Consider the following 20,007-nt stretch of genomic DNA (forward strand, 5'->3'; position numbering starts at 1 on the left):
GTAGGAGACAGGGTTAGGGCCAGTAGGAGACAGGGTTAGTAGGAGACAGGGTTAGTAGGAGACAGGGTTAAGGTTAGTAGGAGACAGGGTTAGTAGGAGACAGGGTTAGGGTTAGTAGGAGACAGGGTTAGGGTTAGTAGGAGACAGGGTTAGTAGGAGACAGGGTTAGGGCCAATAGGAGACAGGGTTAGGGCCAGTAGGAGACAGGGCCAGTAGGAGACAGGGTTAGTAAGAGACAGGGTTAGTGCCAGTAGAAGACAGGGTTAGTAGGAGACAGGGTTAGGGCCAGTAGGAAACAGGATTAGTAAGAGACAGGGTTAGGGCCAGTAGGAGACAGGGTTAGTAGGAGACAGGGTTAGTAGGAGACAGGGTTAGTAGGAGACAGGGTTAGGGCCAGTAGGAGGCAGCGTTAGTAGGAGGCAGGGTTAGGGCCAGTATGAGACAGGGTTCGTAGGAGACAGGGTTAGGGCCAGTAGGAGACAGGGTTAGGGTTAGTAGGAGACAGGGTTAGGGTTAGTAGGAAACAGGGTTAGGGTTAGTAGGAGACAGGGTTAGGGTTAGTAGGAAACAAGGTTAGTAGGAGACAGGGTTAGGGCCAGTAGGAGACAGGGTTAGGGTTAGTAGGAGACAGGGTTAGTAGGAGACAGGGTTAGGGTTAGTAGGAGACAGGGTTAGTAGGAGACAGGGTTAGTATGAGACAGGGTTGGGTTAGTGGGAGACAGGGTTAGGGTTAGTAGGAGACAGGGTTAGGGTTAGTAGGAGACAGGGTTAGTAGGAGACAGGGTTAGTAGGAGACAGGGTTAGGGTTAGTTGGAGACAGGGTTAGTGGGAGACAGGGTTAGTAGGAGACAGGGTTAGGGTTAGTGGGAGACAGGGTTAGGGTTAGTAGGAGACAGGGTTAGGGTTAGTAGGAGACAGGGTTAGTAGGAGACAGGGTTAGGGTTAGTAGGAGACAGGGTTAGGGCCAGTAGGAGACAGGGTTAGGGTTAGTAGGAGACAGGGTTAGGGTTATTAGGAGACAGGGTTAGGGTTAGTAGGAGACAGGGTTAGTGTTAGTAGGAGACAGGGTTAGGGCCAGTAGGAGACAGGGTTAGGGTTAGTAGGAGACAGGGTTAGGGTTAGTAGGAGACAGGGTTAGGGCCAGTAGGAGACAGGGTGGGTAGGAGACAGGGTTAGGGCCAGTAGGAGACAGGGTTAGGGTTAGTAGGAGACAGGGTTAGGGTTAGTAGGAGACAGGGTTAGGGTTAGTAAGAGACAGGGTTAGGGTTAGTAGGAGACAGGGTTAGGGTTAGTAGGAGACAGGGTTAGGGTTAGTAGGAGACAGGGTTAGTAGGAGACAGGGTTAGTAGGAGACAGGGTTAGGGTTAGTTGGAGACAGGGTTAGTGGGAGACAGGGTTAGGGTTAGTAGGAGACAGGGTTAGTAGGAGACAGGGTTAGGGTTAGTTGGAGACAGGGTTAGTAGGAGACAGGGTTAGTAGGAGACAGGGTTAGGGTTAGTAGGAGACAGGGTTAGGGTTAGTGGGAGACAGGGTTAGGGTTAGTAGGAGACAGGGTTAGGCTTAGTAGGAGACAGGGTTAGGGTTAGTAGGAGACAGGGTTAGGGTTAGTAGGAGACAGGGTTAGGGCCAGTAGGAGACAGGGTTAGTAGGAGACAGGGTTAGTAGGAGACAGGGTTAAGGTTAGTAGGAGACAGGGTTAGTAGGAGACAGGGTTAGGGTTAGTAGGAGACAGGGTTAGGGTTAGTAGGAGACAGGGTTAGTAGGAGACAGGGTTAGGGCCAATGGGAGACAGGGTTAGGGCCAGTAGGAGACAGGGCCAGTAGGAGACAGGGTTAGTAAGAGACAGGGTTAGTGCCAGTAGAAGACAGGGTTAGTAGGAGACAGGGTTAGGGCCAGTAGGAAACAGGATTAGTAAGAGACAGGGTTAGGGCCAGTAGGAGACAGGGTTAGTAGGAGACAGGGTTAGTAGGAGACAGGGTTAGGGCCAGTAGGAGGCAGCGTTAGTAGGAGGCAGGGTTAGGGCCAGTATGAGACAGGGTTCGTAGGAGACAGGGTTAGGGCCAGTATGAGACAGGGTTAGGGTTAGTAGGAGACAGGGTTAGGGTTAGTAGGAAACAGGGTTAGGGTTAGTAGGAGACAGGGTTAGTAGGAGACAGGGTTAGGGCCAGTAGGAGACAGGGTTAGGGTTAGTAGGAGACAGGGTTAGGGTTAGTAGGAGACAGGGTTAGTAGGAGACAGGGTTAGTAGGAGACAGGGTTGGGTTAGTGGGAGACAGGGTTAGGGTTAGTAGGAGACAGGGTTAGGGTTAGTAGGAGACAGGGTTAGTAGGAGACAGGGTTAGTAGGAGACAGGGTTAGGGTTAGTTGGAGACAGGGTTAGTGGGAGACAGGGTTAGTAGGAGACAGGGTTAGGGTTAGTGGGAGACAGGGTTAGGGTTAGTAGGAGACAGGGTTAGGGTTAGTAGGAGACAGGGTTAGTAGGAGACAGGGTTAGGGTTAGTAGGAGACAGGGTTAGGGCCAGTAGGAGACAGGGTTAGGGTTAGTAGGAGACAGGGTTAGGGTTATTAGGAGACAGGGTTAGGGTTAGTAGGGAGACAGGGTTAGTGTTAGTAGGAGACAGGGTTAGGGCCAGTAGGAGACAGGGTTAGGGTTAGTAGGAGACAGGGTTAGGGTTAGTAGGAGACAGGGTTAGGGCCAGTAGGAGACAGGGTGGGTAGGAGACAGGGTTAGGGCCAGTAGGAGACAGGGTTAGGGCCAGTAGGAGACAGGGTTAGGGTTAGTAGGAGACAGGGTTAGGGTTAGTAGGAGACAGGGTTAGGGTTAGTAAGAGACAGGGTTAGGGTTAGTAGGAGACAGGGTTAGGGTTAGTAGGAGACAGGGTTAGGGTTAGTAAGAGACAGGGTTAGGGTTAGTAGGAGACAGGGTTAGGGCCAGTAGGAGACAGGGTTAGTAGGAGACAGGGTTAGGGTTAGTAGGAAACAGGGTTAGGGTTAGTAGGAGACAGGGTTAGTAGGAAACAGGGTTAGGGTTAGTAGGAGACAGGGTTAGTAGGAGACAGGGTTAGTAGGAGACAGGGTTAGTAGGAGACAGGGTTAGGGTTAGTAGGAAACAGGGTTAGGGTTAGTAGGAAACAGGGTTAGTAGGAAACAGGGTTAGGGTTAGTAGGAGACATGAGGCAGCGGTAGTAGTCATGTCTTGGAGATGTCATGGCTGTGAATATGTGGTCACCTGTAACATCCACCCTCCCCACCTCCCGTATAACATGGACGCCTTCATAACCTGGGTTCTGTCCACACACCTTGGTCAGACGTGGAGGCTCGCACACTTACAGTATACGCTTTCTTTCTCTGCGACACTCTCTCTCTCTCTCTGTCTGGTCCAGTGGGCCTGTGGTGCAGGTGAAACCCAACCTGGTCCAGTCCAAAACCCTGGAGTCCTGCCGGGGTCACAAGTGCCATGAGTTTATCACTTCCTTTCTCTTTTCTCCTCTCCTACTCTCATCTTCCCCCTCTTCTTCTTTATCTCTTTCCCACCAAAGGATTGGCTTTATTGGCCTCCTCCTCTTCCTTTCCTCCCCCCCTCTCTCTCTCCACTAGCAGTTTGTCAAGGAAATAATGTTTTATATCTGAATGGATTTACAGTACTCTTATTACTTTTCCCTGTCGTTGACTTTTTTAAAAATCTATCACTTTAAAGTGTGCATGTCTCCTGGAATTATTGTCTAACTTTATGAGCGCTGATAAGACGATAAGGCCGTAATCCATTGCTGTACAGCGGACATCCAGTAAAGATGTCACTCTATCTACATGTATTCAAGTCGTTAACTAGCTCTACGCTAAGCGATTTGGTCAGTACAGTAACGTAGTGATTTATCCAGGCAATCTCTCAGCGGATGTTAGAGGAACCATTTTGTTTTGGTCTCTCCCTTCCTGCTCTGATGAGCGATTTGGTCCTCCCTAGCTGGGGCTCTGATTGGGTGCTGCCCTGCCCTCTGAGTTCCATGTTGTATCATTTTAGGTTAGAAAGCTGATCTGCCCTTAACCTCATGTACCGATGCTCTGGACTTGTGCCGTCTTTATGATCTCCCTCATTAAAATTAACTGTCTGGCTGTAAAAAAAAAAAGATTTCCTTTTAATGCTGCCTTCTGGATTCTCTTATGCACTTCAGATCTCAGATGATGGATAACCAACAGAGGCTGACTCTCTTTGGGTCGCTGTCTTCTTTCTCTTTCTCTCTCTCTTCCTCTCTTTCTGCCTCTCCCTCTCTCCTCTCTCTCTCGCCCTCCTCTCTCTCTCTCTCTCTCTCTCTCTATCTTTCTCTCTCTCTCCCTCTCTTTCTGCCTCTCTCTCTCTTTCTGCCTCTCTCTCTCCCGATTTTTCTCCACCACTCATTTACTCTTTCCACCTCTCTCGTTTATTTCCTGTTCTGTCAGGGCTCTTTACACTCTGTCATACACGAAGGTGTAAGCTAACAGACCAGGAATGGGACTCTGGGACTGGCTCTATAGCGAACTGTCCACATAGATACTAACAAACAACCACTATCTGACGCTAAGCTATTAAAGCATTTACGATGGAGAACATGACGTATTTTCTAATCTTAGATGTAATAAATATAGGGCTCTGGAACTATTTACATCATAAAACCATCATATTTATTATTTACAATGAATATTTTGGATAGAAGGGGTTTGAAGTGCTAAATGTCATTTATGATAGAGTGCCTCCTCTCCTCCCCTCCTCTCCTCCCCTCCTCTCCTCTCTCCTCACCTCTCCTCCCCTCCTCTCCTCTCTCCTCACCTCTCCTCTCCTCACCTCTCCTCTCCTTCTCTCCTCACCACTCCTCTCCTTCTCTCCTCTCTCCTCACCTCTCCTCTCCTTCTCTCTACCCGACTCCTCATCTAAACTCCTCTCCCTCTCCTCTCCTCTCCTTCTCTCTACCCGACTCCTCATCTAAACTCCTCTCTCCTCACCTCTCCTCTCCTTCTCTCTACCCGACTCCTCATCTAAACTCCTCTCCTCTCTCCTCACCTCTCCTCTCCTTCTCTCTACCCGACTCCTCATCTAAACTCCTCTCCTCTCCTTCTCTCTACCCGACTCCTCATCTAAACTCCTCTCCTCTCCTTCTCTCTACCCGACTCCTCATCTAAACTCCTCTCCCTCACCTCTCCTCTCCTTCTCTCTACCCGACTTCTCATCTAAACTACATCTCTCCTCTCCTCACCTCTCCTCTCCTTCTCTCTACCCGACTCCTCATCTAAACTCCTCTCCTCTCTCTCGTTCCCTACCCCCTTCCCTCTTCTCTCGTCCCCTACTCCCCCCTCCCCTCTCCTCTCCTCCCACCCCTTTCTCCTCTCCTCTCGCATAGGGAATACCCAACACAATTTAACAAGGCCAAATTTAAAAGACTCCTTTTAAAAGAGCGGCCTGCCCTTTTAAAATCAGGCCCATCAAACCTCTTGCCTTTTGATCAACCCAATAACCCTTGCCCCTTCCCATCGGCATTTCTTTTAAATTATTATGTGTGTTTGCTTGCTTGCGTGCGTGTGTGCGTGCGTGAGTGCGTGTGTGCGTGCGTGCGTGCGTGTGTGTGTGTGTGCTTGGATTTCTGACTCTATGTATTGGCCACTGAGAGGCTTTGTAGCCACCGGTCGGCCATATTGGCACTCCTCAGAAGAAGCAGTCCTCCACAGGAATGAATGGAATTCTACAGTATTTCACAAAAAATTTTCAAGGACAAAATGACGTCTATCTAAGTATTTTTGTTGTTGTAGTGGGGACAGTAACATTAGAACGTTATACTATAAGGATCTTTAGGGTTATTTTTTGTTTTGTTTGTTTAGCTCGCATAATACAATTTACAAGTATGCAGGTGTCTGTAATAGAATAAATGTGGCAAAAACAAATGTAGACATTAATAAATGCGTTTCTATAGCTTCTAAAATCTTTTTTATAATGGTGGGGGAGTGTCAAGATGGAGGTGCAGTGACTTCAAAACAGCGGCACCTGTCAGTCATCTAGTTTATATATAAATGAATTGGTTGGTCCCCAAGCCCCGGTCCCCATTACCTCTGGGGTACGTTGGGGGACACAGCCCCTGGTCCATGTTGCCCTGTTTGGCCCTGAAACACTGCTGATTCTGCCTATATAGGCCCCGATGGGCTCTGGTCAAAACTAGTGCACTGTAAAGGGACTAGGGTGCCATATGAGACGCAGCCTAGGATCTGTGTCTTTTTATAGGGAGGTTGGGGTCAGGTGGTTGGGGTGGAGAGGTGAAGGGGTGGAGGATTATTTAACCCTGAATGCTATTCTCCAGTCTGTGGTGCTTCTGTGAGCCTAATCTGCCCTGGCCTTCACCCCTCACCTGGCCAGTCTCATGGTGAAGCTCCCAGGCTTGTAAAACTGGGCCAAGGCCAGAAAGAGTGGAGGGGGGGGCCTTGGGAGTGGAGAATTGACTACTGTCAAAGTAGGGGAGAGGAGGGGAGTAGAGAGGGGAAGTGACTGTCGATGAACTCCCACATCTCATCACCTCTGAGTACATCTCGTCCGGTTCTGGCCCGGGAAGAGAGGGAGGGAGAGAGGGATGCTGGGAGTGTGATGTTTTAAAGAAGCCCCTGGGCTTTCCTCTGGTTCCTGTTCTGTCTGTCTGTCTGTCTGCTGAGTTTACGACGCCAAGCCGGCTGCTCCTGGCTCCAAGGATCCAAGGCCGAGAGGGTCCGCCAGAGCAGAGTCACTTGCTGACGCCAGCTTATCTCGCTCTTTACCAGTCGACCAAAACGCTCAGCGCTCAGCGTTTCGTCTGGCTCACATTAACACTGGAAGCTCCGTGTCTACTTCAGAAAGCTGCTTATTTACTCTACAGAACCTTGCCTTGTCAAACTCGATATTCTCCTGCAGGGCAAATGACGATCGTCATGATCAGTATTAGTCATCTCAGCACTTCTTCACGTTGATCGTGAAAGGCAAGGCAACACTAGTAGGTAGTCGCCCACAGGCCTCCTCTCCTCTCCTCTGGTTTCTATTTCTGTGGTCCTCCCCATTATCTCTCCTCCTCCTCTCTACTCGAGGCTTCTTTCTCCTCCAGGGCCATTGCCTCCTCTCTCTGGTCGTCCTCCCCATTATCTCTCCTACTTCCTCTCCTATTGAGGCTTGTAGCTTCCCTCCCCATTATCTCTCCCTCCCTGAGCCTAGCTGTTTGGTCCTGGTTTTATGGCAGGGTAGAGAAGGGCCATGAGGAAATGAGCTGACCCCGGGGTCAGGGGGCTGAGACCGGACCATGGCCCTACCACCTCTACCCTGCTCTCTCCATCTCTGTCTCCGATCCACCTCTGTGTCTCTCTCTCACTCCACCTCTCCCCCAACCCCCCGACCCGAACTGGCTCTGAGAGAGAGATGAGAGAGGCGAGAGAGAAAGGGAGAGAGAGGGATCGGGGGTTACTAAGGGACAGGACCCCTTCAAGCCTTGACCCTGGACTCATATGCCTTTAATTAAGCTCGATTTGAATTTGTTTACAAGCCCCACTGGTCTTAAATCTTCTGGGTGTGCCCCCACCCTACGGCACCCCAATTCCCCCATACATCCCTCCAACACCGCCCTCCTTTCTTTCATAGTCCCCCTTTTCTTCCACTCCTTTTCTTCTTGTCTTTAATATGGTGTTGGACGTCTGTGTATTACTCTGTTTTAACCTGGGCTCAGCCACGGGTTACAAGCTATTGGGGAATCCACCAAATAGGATTTTGGGGACACTCACTGTAAGATGTTAATGTGTTGACGATATGAGGTCTGCTCACCGCACTAAACCTCACCCGTCCTCACTCTTCTCCAACCTCCTCTTCCTCCCCTGTTATCACCCCTACTCCTCTCCCTCTCCTCCCCCCTCCTCCTCTCCTCTCCCCCTTCTTACTCTTTTCCCCCTCCTCTCCTCACCCATCCTCCCCTGTTAGGACCCGTGGCCCTTTATGGCTACATCAGGCACCCGCCTGGACGACTTACTGCTGACCTCATGACCTACCATTGAAAGCCGTACGAGGAGAGAATCTTTCTCTTCTTCCTCCCAGACTCCTCTCCACTATGTCTCCGTCGCTGAGCCCTCTTCTGTCTCGCGTTGTCTTTCTTTCCTCAGTCTTCCTGTTGTTTGTCATAACAATTGTAATGCTCAGGGGTGCTTTTGTTAAGTTAATGTGCTGATTTGTGATTCTGTTCACTGTGCCATCATTTCATTGGTCTATGAGTCCTGTCCAGAGAGTTAATCATTTCAAAGCATCCCAACCTTCTCTTCCCAAAATATAGAATGTATAACCCTAACCCTTCCGAACCATCCTCTCAATAATACCCCAGCCTTGATGGCCCCCAACCCACCCCTGTTTACAGCTCTCACGCCCCCAGCCTCGCCAATGCACTGCAGCCCTCAGCCATCCCCTCACCAAAACCCCAGCCCTTACCGCACACCTCTCTGTATCCGCTCACTTCCACCGGTTGTATCATGTAAAAGATTTACACAGAGCTCAGACGTCTTTATTAGGGGGTTTAGCAGCATGTTTAGTGCAACACAAAATCCCATCCACTGCTTCTATCATATTAAAACATTTACACGTAACCCAGGAGCTGTTACAATGCTTCTTACTAGCGTGTTAGCAGCATTCAGAGCTAGCTACGTAAAGCTTGGTCCTGGTCCTGGTGCTGGGGAGTTGAGGGGCTAATTGGATATAGGCTGGGTTAAGTAAATGTTTGACTTCTCCTCTGGGCTGGAGGGACCTGTGGTTAGGAGTGGAGGGAGGGAGGCTTGGAGGGAGTGAGAGAGGGAGGAGAGTAAATGGATAAGTGTGGACATTTACATGATAATTAGGACGATGATGTCCCTTTTGAAATCAATCTATGACATGCATGTAATCAATATTCCAAGACGAGAGTTTCTCAGGGACCAGCCCTGTCACTTCTCCAACTAAGCTGTTCCTAATATTTGCTGTACTCAGTGCGTATTGCATTTTGTTCTAATGAAATGTCGTCTGTCAGGTTTCAGATCCAGAGAGGCACCAGTGATCCACACAACTACAAGAGCCTCGCTGACTGCTTTAGAACTGTCTTCCGCAATGAAGGGTAAGTGTACTGCCAGCCTGTAGACATGTCCACCTTGTTTTAACCTTAATCGCACACGGTATAGCTAGTCTTCCTGTACTCAGCACAGTTGAGGCATTCAATGTATACCCTCATGTTTCCCTCTAAAACAGGTATGTGTTCCTATGTTATTTAGTGTGTAGACAAATAACATGGCAAGGTGCCACCTGGTGGGAGTTTAACTGAAACGATGGTGACCTCTAGTATAAATGATCGTTGATGTTTTTCAATCGTTTTTTTGTTGTTGTTGTCTGTATTCTGATTTCCCTGTTAGCATTTTTCGACGTGAATCTTGTTCTGGAGGCAGCTCTGCAGAGTGGTCACTAGCTGGCACAGCCACAAAGTCATAACATCTGATTTTAAACCTAACCTTAACCACACTGCTAACCCTAATGCCTAACCTTGAATACATTTTAGTTTTCATGAATTTTTTCAATATAGCCAATGTTGACTTTGCAGCTGGCCATCGGTGTATTCAGACCCCTTGACTTTTTCCACATTTTGTTATGTTAATCTACAGACAATACCCCATAATGACAAAGCAAAAACTGTTTTTTTTAGAAATGTTTGCAAAAAAAATAAAAAAATACTACTTCAATATCACATTTTATGTAAGTATTCAGACCCTTTTCTCAGTACTTTGTTGAAGCACCTTTGGCAACAATTACAGCCTTGAGTCTTCTTGGGTATGACGCTACAAGCTTGGCACACCTGTATTTGGGGAGTTTGTCCTAATCTTCTCTGCAGATCCTCTCAAGCTCTGTCAGGTTGGATGGGGAGCGTTGCTGCACAGCTATTTTCAGGTCTCTCCAGAGATGTTCGATCGGGTTCAAGTCCAGGCTCTGGCTGGGCCACTCAAGGACATTCAGAGACTTGTCCTGAAGCCACTCCTGCGTTGTCTTGGCTGTCTGCTTAGGGTCGTTGTCCTGTTGGAAGGTGAACCTTCGCCCCAGTCTGAGGCCCTGAGCGCTCTGGAGCAGGTTTTCATCATGGATCTCTCATCAGACCAGAGAATCTTGTTTCTCATGGTCTGCGAGTCCTTTAGGTGCCTTTTGGCAAATTCCAAGCGGGCTGTCATGTGTTTTTCACTGAAGAGTGGCTTCTGTCTGGCCACTCTACCATAAAGGCCTGATTGGGGGAGTGCTGCAGAGATGGATGCACCTGAGCTCAATTTCAAGTCTCATAGCAAAGGGTCTGAATACTTATGTAAATAATGTATTTCTGTTATTATTTGTAATACATTTTCAAAAATGTCTAAAACTGTTTTCACTTGGTCGTTATGGGGTATTGTGTGTAGATTTCTGAGGAAAACAAGTGATTTAATCAAGTTTACAATAAGCCTCTAACGTAACAAATGTGTAAAAAGTCAAGGGGTCTGAATCCTTTCCGAAGGCACTGTATCTAAGGGGAAATCACTCAGTTCTGCCTCCAGGACAAGACTCGTGGCAATAAATGCCAACCTGCTGTTCATTAGGGAGGTTATCCAACATTTAGTTCTATTTCTAACAGAGAGGTAAGTAAATGCTCGGTATCGAGTGCCGTTTTGCTACATTTTCAGTAAGAAGAACTCACTCTGAAATACTCTCACTCTGAAATAATACAACACATGGGGCTTCTCTCTTCCTCTCACTCGCCATCCCTCTGGTAAAAGTGTCTCTCTCGCTCTTTCTCTCTTTCTCTGGTGAAAGGGTTTTTCTCCCTCCCCTCTGGTCCTGTGACAAGGCAGTGAGACGGAGACAGTGTACAGAGCCAGGTGAAAGTGTGTGCCACTCAGCCTGTTTATGGACAGCCGACAGCTTTATAGTGGATATAAAATTGATGTGTGAGCGCGTGTGTGTGCTGAGAGGCTGCCCGGTGACAGTTGGGGAACTTCTTTGCTGGCTAACAGCCCACAAACCCTGCTACTGTTGGTGTGTGTGTGTGTGTGTGTGTGTGTGTGTGTGTGTGTGTGTGTGTGTGTGTGTGTGTGTGTGTGTGTGTGTGTGTGTGTGTGTGTCAAATCAAATACATTCAAATCAAATTGTATTTGTCACATGCGCCGAATACAACAGGTGTAGACCTGACAGTGAAATGCTTACTTACAAGCCCTTAACCAACAATGCAGTTTTAACAAAAAATAAGAGTTAAGAAAATATTTGCAAAATAAACTCAAGTTTAAAAAGTAACACAACAACATTAACGAGGCTATATACAGGGGGTACCGGTACCGAGTCAGTGTGCGGCGGTACAGGTTAGTTGAGGTCATATGTAGGGGAGAAGTGACTACGCATAGATAATAAACAGCAAGTAGCAGCAGTCAATACAAAATAGTGCGGGTTTAGTCCCAGGCTCTTTAGCTTAGTGATGAGCTTTGAGGCCCCTATGGTGTGTGCGCTCACGCTCGTGCGCGTGCGTGGGTGAGTGTGTTTGAGTATGTGTCTGTATTACTGTTATTTCGACTTCTCACTTTATCTACTTGTAAATAACCATTTGATGACATAGCACATTTCATAGTACATACCGTTACTGCTAGTTTTACTCCTACTTTTATACTTTTAAATATGTGTTTACCACTTACCTTATTGTGTTACTGTTGTTACTTTTTTGCTCTATATTTTTGATATTTCAATGTTGAGAGGTAGCATGCAGGTAGGCATGTCATTATATTGCACCATTTACACCCCGCTGTATCCTGTGTAGAGGTTTTCTAAACTTGGATTTGATGTCATTTTGATTTGATTAGATTTAGTTTTTACGGTAAGGATGCTTGGCATTTCAGGAGACACGGGTGTAAGAAGGGAATGCACCAGTGCTATGTCTCTGGAAATATTCAGCCAGGAGGGCTGTACTGCTCAGAAATGGCATCCCAGCAAGCAGGGCTCACCTGCTGGGCAACAGGAGATGCAATTCAGCCATTACAGGAAACAGGCCTTCAAGTTGGTGGTTGAAAATATTACTGGTATGCTGGGTATTTGGTGTCATTGATGCAGAGAGTATCTGCCTCTCAGCCAGCTAGGAGTGACGCAATAAAACATGCCATTAAGATGACTTTGTCAGTATACCCGCATCAGTCAGCCTGCTGTCCACAGCTCCTATACATGCTACTCCACCACGTGGGCATCTGTCCTCCCCACCTGTGGTCTGATGTTCCTCAGTCAGCCTGCTGTCCTCTGCTCCTTACAGGCTTGGCATTCTGGGCCTATTCTGATTGAACCAGCGATCAGACTATCTGCATTTTCAGCTAATTACAGTTGAAGTTGGAAGTTTACATACACCTTAGCCAAATACATTTGAACTCAGTTTTTCACAATTCCTGACATTTAATCCTTGTAAAAATTCCCTGTCTTAGGTCAGTTAGGATCACCACTTTATTTTAAGAATGTGACATGTCAGAATAATAGTAGAGAGTGATTTATTTCAGCTTTTCTTTCTTTCATCACATTCCCAGTGGGTCAGAAGTTTACATACACTCAATTAGTATTTGCTAGCATTGCCTTGAAATTGTTTAACTTAGGTCAAACGTTTCGGGTAGCCTTCCACAAGCTTCCCATAATAAGTTGGGTGAATTTTGGCCAATTCCTCCTGACAGAGCTGGTGTAACTTAGTGGGAAAAGTGCTCGCACACACTTTTTCAGTTCTGCCCACAAATTTTCTATAGGATTGAGGTCAGGGCTTTGTGATGGCCACTCCAATACCTTGACTTTGTTGTCCTTAAGCCATTTTTCCACAACTTTGGAAGTGTGCTTGTGGTCATTGTCCATTTCGAAGACCCATTTGCGACCAAGCTTTAACTTCCTGACTGATGTCTTGAGATGTTGCTTCAATATATCCACATAATTTTCCTACCTCATGATGCCATCTATTTTGTGAAGTTCACCAGTCCCGCCTGCAGCAAAGCACCCCCACAACATGATGCTGCCACCCCCGTGCTTCACGGTTGGGATGGTGTTCTTCAGCTTGCAAGGCTCCCCCTTTTTCCTCCAAACATAACGATGGTCATTATGGCCAAACAGTTCTATTTTTGTTTCACCAGACCAGAGGACATTTCTCCAAAAAGTACGATCTTTGTCCCGATGTGCAGTTGCAAACCGTAGTCTGGCTTTTTTATGGTGGTTTTGGAGCAGTGACTTCTTCCTTGCTGAGCGGCCTTTCAGGTTATGTCGATATAGGACTCGTTTTACTGTGGATATAGATACTTTTGTACCTGTTTCACAAGGTCCTTTGCTGTTGTTCTGGGCTTGATTTGCACTTTTCGCACCAAAGTACGTTCATCTCTAGGAGACAGAACGTGTCTTCTTCCTGAGCGGTATGACTGCTGCGTGGTCCCATGGTGTTTATACTTGCGTACTATTGTTTGTACAGATGAACGTGGTACCTTCAGGGGTTTGGAAATTGCTCCCAAGGATGAACCAGACTTGTAGAGGTCTACAATTTTTTTCTGAGGTCTTGGCTAATTTCGTTTGATTTTCCCATGATGTCAAGCAAAGAGGCAGTGAGTTTGAAGGTAGGCCTTGAAATACATCCACAGATACACCTCCAATTGACTCAAATGATGTCAATTAGCCTATCAGAAGCTTCTAAAGCCATGACATAATTTTCTGGAATTTTCCAAGCTGTTTAAAGGCACAGTCAACTTAGTGTATGTAAACTTCTGACCCAGTGGAATTGTGATACAATGAATTATAAGTGAAATAATCTGTCTGTAAACAATTGTTGAAAAAATTACTTGTGTCATGCACAAAGTAGATGTCCTAACCGACTTGCCTGTGGAGTGGTTGAAAAACGAGTTTTAATGACTCCAACCTAAGTGTATGTAAACTTCCGACTTCAACTAAATATGTAATTGTAATTATTTGTGTTTAATTGTTTCTCCCTCTGCGGTGTATTACTCTTTTTCAAGCTTATTCAACCTTATTTTTCATTGATGTAGCAGTGCCTTTGTAAAATCACTGGGGAAGCCAAGCCTGAAAAACAAAATCCATATTACAACCTACGTGTTGTGATAATTGCTTTGTTTGTTCTATAACATGTTAGTTCATATGCCTTGACACTGTGATATATAGGCCTAACACCGTACACAACCCGCACGTCATCATGTCCAAATTGATTTTGTCCCCCCCACACCAAATGTGATCACGACACGCAGGTTAATAAAATATATTTTTTGGTCTCCTTTTTCTCTTCTCTTCTTTGACAGCAGCTTTTCTCTCTTCTCGATGGGAAATTAGTCTTTGGGGTCTTCAATAATACTCTGTAATTGTTATAGTATTTATAGAGAGTATAGTACAGTATTTCATGTGCTTGTCTTCAGCAGCCGCGTATTATCCCCATGGAAAGCAGCTCTTCTCTCTCTTCTCTATAGACCAATTATCAGTGTTAGTATATGTTGGCTGAGTCTGTAATCACTCTCCAGTAGCTAGTACCAAGATCACCTCCAGGCCTAACCACTTAGTTATAATTTATACAAATACTACCAGGGCTCCACTGTTGTGGAATTATTATTAAAAATAAACGGCTCTTGTCGGTTCAGGCCGAGGACTGAGCTAACACCGACTTAACACTCTGTCTCTCTGTCTGTCAGTCTCAGGCTGCGGAGGAGTAACTTGAAACCCTCAGCACCAGCTTGGCAATTAAGCTAAAAAGGAAAGCACATAAATGAAAATCTTCCCATCTGTAACTCAGTTCCTAAAACACTTCCTTGGTTTTGATATTGATAATGGCGGAATAAAGGATGTTGAAAAGGGAAGTCGCACATTCCAGGTATCACTTTTAGCGTAGAAATACTGTAGCTACATTTACTAAATGATTACAGTGTTAAATCAAGTTTTTAAATCAAGTTTTTTTATGAAGTAATAGTCCGTTTCCGTAAAAATGTTTATCTGTTCCCTGTAAGTGTGTGTGTGTGTGTGTGTGTGTGTGTGTGTGTGTGTGTGTGTGTGTGTGTGTGTGTGTGTGTGTGTGTGTGTGTGTGTGTGTGTGTATCTATATATGCAAGTGGTTGTGACATGTACGGCTGTGTGAAATGCCTCAGCGGCACTCATCTTGCTGCGTTGTGTGGCGCCACGTGGTTCGGCTGAGTGCGGGAGCAGGGAGCATGCTTCATTCATCTGCTAAGTGTCTGTGTCTGGAGCCAAAAAAAAAAAACAGCCAGTATATTTTCAGCCTTCACATTATAACAGCCTCGCTCTCTCTCTCTGACAGTATATTCTCAGCCGTCCCGATTCAAACAGCCTTTCAACCAGCCTGCCAGTATATTCTCAGCCCGCCCCTCTCTCTGTTAGTCACTATATTATCAGCCCTCAGCTAGATTCATAGCTGCGTCACCCTGCATTAGGGGATTTTTACAGTCCTGTGGGTTAACCACCTCCAGAAGCTCTGATATCCTCCTCCTACTCACTCCCCTCAGGTTGCCCGGCAGTACCAAATCACCTTCCTGCTTCTCTGTTCTACTTCCTCCTCTTCTTCATTTACTTTAGTTGGGCTTGATTGAGCTTGCCTGGCGCAATCAACCCCCCCCCCAAATATTCCCAAATCATGTAAACCGCACACGTCGGGGGCAGTCTCAAACCAAACACTCAAAGTATTTGTAAGATTTCAAATAGTATTTGAACCCAGGTGTATGCAATTCAGTAGTTTCATATGAACAGTTGGTGGGTTTATTGGTTGTGTCCGATTAGTTGTTGATGACCTCTAGAAGAGCAGTGTTTTTGTGATGTAACCTGACCGGTGTGCCTTGAGTCCTATTTCATCTCCCTTGGGTTTCTCTTCCAGGCAATTTCAAGGTTAAAACAGTCACTGGGGAAACAGCAATATTTGCAGATGAAGCATGCAGGTTGTTTACCGGTTGTTGAAGAGGGAGAGAATGTCCTGCTTGTGACCCTTCCTATTTCTCATGGTACAGCCGGTGTGAGACCGAACCAGAGCAACAGTAGCCTATTCAACACATTATTCAAGGCTTTCTCAACCACAAATACTGGTTGTTGTTCGACAAAGATTTATCGCATTGCCACATTTCAATTGAATTTATTAGCACTCTTATCTTGTTAATCGCGTCTTGTTTGTCATCTTATAGCTCCATTATCTGATTTGACTTGTTTCTCGCTTTGTGTTGTCATTTTGAGCATTTAAAACAGATGGATGCTATGATTTTAGGAAGGTTAAGTTTTATGAAAATCTAAGACAAACCACTGACTATGTACGCTCTCTGTCACACACACACACACACACACACACACACACACACACACACACACACACTGGCCAGCTGGGCCCACAGTAGCCTCAGTAGCCATGGGAGAAAATTTGTTTAGGAAAGCCAAAAAGGGACTTAGTGTGTATTTTACATTTAAAATCAAATCAGGATTCAAATGAACCTCGGTCACATGAGCTCTGAGTTTGTCTGTAACAAATGTCAGTCCTCCTTTCTCACCTGGTGGCTATGTAGACTGACCACACCCGGGAAATCTGTGGTTGGCATTTGCATGGACAAACAAGACACAGACCAGGATCTTCCGTCCTTCTGTGTATGCGAAACAATTGGTAACATTTTACTACGGATGACAAGTGTAACCCTTCATTATGGGCTTGCAAGGCTTTGTGAGACTTGTCATGAGCATGTTTTCCTCCCTTGTAATGTCGTACTGTCATCTCATAATGATCCTGACTAAATATCCGCCGTTTTGAGCAGTTACAAAGTTATTAAGCTTTAACAGCCATCCATTTGGACCCCAATAATAAGAGGAGAGGATATAGCCTACAGAATGTGTATGTCTTAGAGTGTAGGGTGTATCGATATAGAACACATGTATGCGTGTGGACAGGGAGGACAGGGCGGTGTAGCCAGCGTGACTGATGGTATAGGAACCCCTGCTTCTCTATTGTGGAAACACGCCTCGGAAGACAACACGCGGAGATGTTATCGGCCGTTTGGCTTACAGGTGTCAATATTATGGTTTCAGAAAGTCGAGATTTAGCTAGTGATAGTACCCCTAGAGCAGAACAGAGCAGTCTACTTTGTCTGCCGCACTGAACCACAGCTCATTCTGAAAACACACACATTCAAATGAGGGGGGGAAAAACAGTCTATTCCACCAACACCAGAGGTTTTATTAAAGACTACCCAGCCTAGTGATTAGGCAGTATCATAGAGGTCATAACATCAGGGTTGTTACAGGTGGTAGTAACTGTACTTCCTCTAGTTGTTTATGCAGGTTTCACACCAACTACTATCTCATGCATAATGATCGCACGTGCCTTAGAGCTATGAAAAGACAATGGCCGTCATTTAGCAATGCAAATGTGCTCATGGTTTATCGATACCAAGTAATCAGGCGGGCAAATGTGGCTGACTGTCACAAAAGGATTCCGGAACTCGATATCTTCTGTGGAACTTTCATTTCCATTCCAAGAAACAAATGTCACTGCAAACCTCAGATAGGATTAATGTTACGATAGTGAGTCTGAGTAGAGTGTCTGTTTGAATGAATAGGGTTATCATTCCCAGCAATTAAATTGGTAAGATTGGCTTCCAGTGCAGCGTTGTGGCAAAGACTGGTGTCAGGTTCACGTTTATATAACTAGATCGCACAGTTTATTTGCTTATCAGACAACTGACTGAGGTCACTTTTAGCGTACCTGAACCAGCACTTCATTTTAGGAAGCAACTCTGTCTTTGTATCGTTATCCCTAAAGAGGACAATAATACTCTGTTTCACTTAAAAAGCCAATCCGCTGTTGAAACAATAACAAACGGGTGAAAACCTGAGGGATGGGCATGGAGAAATGTAACCACTCTCAAATTCATAAACTGAGCTATGGATCCAAGGACTGAACATTCATGATATCAAAATGATCTTTTTAACGGTGTTTTGAGGCTAAACGGTGTTTTGTTTACATTTCCAATGTTTACAGAAAATGGAGTAAAACAAGCTTATATTTTGGGTTCTGATGTGACAGTTGAACTAAGCTCATGAGGCATTTATAAGGTGTATTCTTCAAGAAACAATGGATATATATCATTCATTTATAAGTCAAAAAAACGGTTGTAGCAACTCCGAGATTGTCCCTTTATGGTTGATTTGAGAAAATGATGTTATTTTTTTGTTTGTTTTATTGAACAATAACACAATACAATAAAAGTAAATATACAGACAAGAGTACATGAACTGCAAAAGAAAATGTACATTTGTCAACAAGTATTGTATTTTGGTACCTATACTGCTTTTTTGTTTTCACATTTACTGATGATTTCATTAAAAAAAATGTTCAGTTGTAAATTAAATAGGGGTTTGTTCTCCACCCACTTCATCTTATGAATAAAGAAACTTCCAAGAAGAATAAGCTAATAAACTATGAAAATGTAATTGGGGTCCATATCAGTTGGTTCAAAATATCAGAACATTCCAAATAAACATTATGTTTTTTCCCTTAAAGTGGAACTGACAGCGTTTAAGCAACATGATATCTTAATAAGATCTGTTTCATATACACCCCCAGACAGAATATGACACCTACTTTTCCGTTTTCTGACAAGCGAGCACTTAGATATGGTTGTTTTCACGTTTGCATAAATTCATAGAATGTTGGGAATGACTTATAGTAGCTAGTAGCTAGCTAGCTAACATTAGGTTTCGTGTTTTTAGCTTGCCAAATAAATAACTAGGTACATAAATGGATACGCTAGCCCAGGGGTGTCAAACCCAGTCAGTGCATGGGCCTTATTGAAAGAACAATGAATTCGCCGGCCAGACATGTTTTTCTAAAAGAAAACTGCAACTGCGACCCAAACTGGGCATTGTTTTATTTGTAAAAAATGTGGCCCTTTATAATGTCCAATTATGTACATGTATATAGTATTTTAACATTACAACAAAATAAGAGATAAATCATATTTGTCAAGCCTTTGCTGCTATGCTTGCAGATGTGCATAATATGCTGCTACCCTAATCGAAAAGTATTTAACAACTCCAAATAACAAAAACGTAGCTGTACGTTTTAAGGTTTAAACTTATAACATGTTTTTCATTTTTTTTGCACTGCATGGATCACTGTTGCGGTTGAACGCAGCATTGCTGTATGATGCGCTCAGCATGTCTTGTAGTTGAGTAGCCAGCCTAGGCTACAGCTCAGATATTGCTGTATTAGGGCAATGTTTCTCCTTTGCATGGTGTTTTGTTGCAGGTTAGGTTTTTTGGTTATTCATTGTCAAAGTGTAAAAATTCCCGAAGCCAGACTGCAAACATTTTAGTAGCCTAGCTAGGACTGTTGCATGCGTCTGTACTTTCCCTCCACTGCGCGGTAAACCGGACACACAAAAGCAGCGCAATTGAAGTTGAATTTGCCAATGCAAGCGCATCAGGCTGTAATTTCATAAAGTAGATGACTCAACTGTTGACTCATTTGTACCCGCTTGTGTGTCCTATTCGGCCCGCGGGCCTATTAGCTACGTTATGACTGACCTGTGATCATTTGATTGTATTTTGTTTAATTGTATTTACATACCCAGCCTTATTTACAGTCATCTGTTTTTGTTCTAAATATTGAGTCAAACTGAAACAGTGCATCCCGAATGGGTGGAGGCAGCAAACAATGTACCAGACCAGTTGTGATTTATAACCTGATAGCAATATTTTTTGGACTACCAAGACATGTATTGGTGAATTATATTAATCATGCATTAAACTGCATCCATCTATTCTGCCAACAATGCCTTACCATATGTCATGGAATTCTGAGACAAATAGAACCTATTTTTAGTCTGTTTCATATCTGCGAAGTAGTTAAAACGCTGTTAGTTCCACTTTAAAATAAAGTATTCTAAATACATCCACAATCTTCTGATGTGAGAAAATAGTTTCTTTTCCAGATGAGATGAGGGCAGTGGAAAGGTAGGACCCTAAATGGCAGGTAATCCA

The 20,007-nt window shown here is 45.0% G+C and overlaps 1 protein-coding gene across 3 annotated transcripts in view; it reads left to right on the plus strand.

Annotated features, from left to right (window-relative positions):
* Positions 1-20,007, plus strand: part of slc25a21 (solute carrier family 25 member 21) — a 195,200-nt gene that overhangs the window by 139,428 nt on the left and 35,765 nt on the right. For all 3 annotated transcript variants that reach the window (XM_045717979.1, XM_014197922.2, XM_045717980.1), the window contains exon 4: positions 9,014-9,097. In XM_045717979.1, coding sequence (XP_045573935.1) covers positions 9,014-9,097 — 84 coding nt within the window. The remainder of the gene's footprint in view (positions 1-9,013; positions 9,098-20,007) is intronic.

Source organism: Salmo salar, chromosome ssa01 (assembly GCF_905237065.1).
Source record: "Salmo salar chromosome ssa01, Ssal_v3.1, whole genome shotgun sequence".
In the NCBI taxonomy this organism is placed as follows: domain Eukaryota; kingdom Metazoa; phylum Chordata; class Actinopteri; order Salmoniformes; family Salmonidae; genus Salmo; species Salmo salar.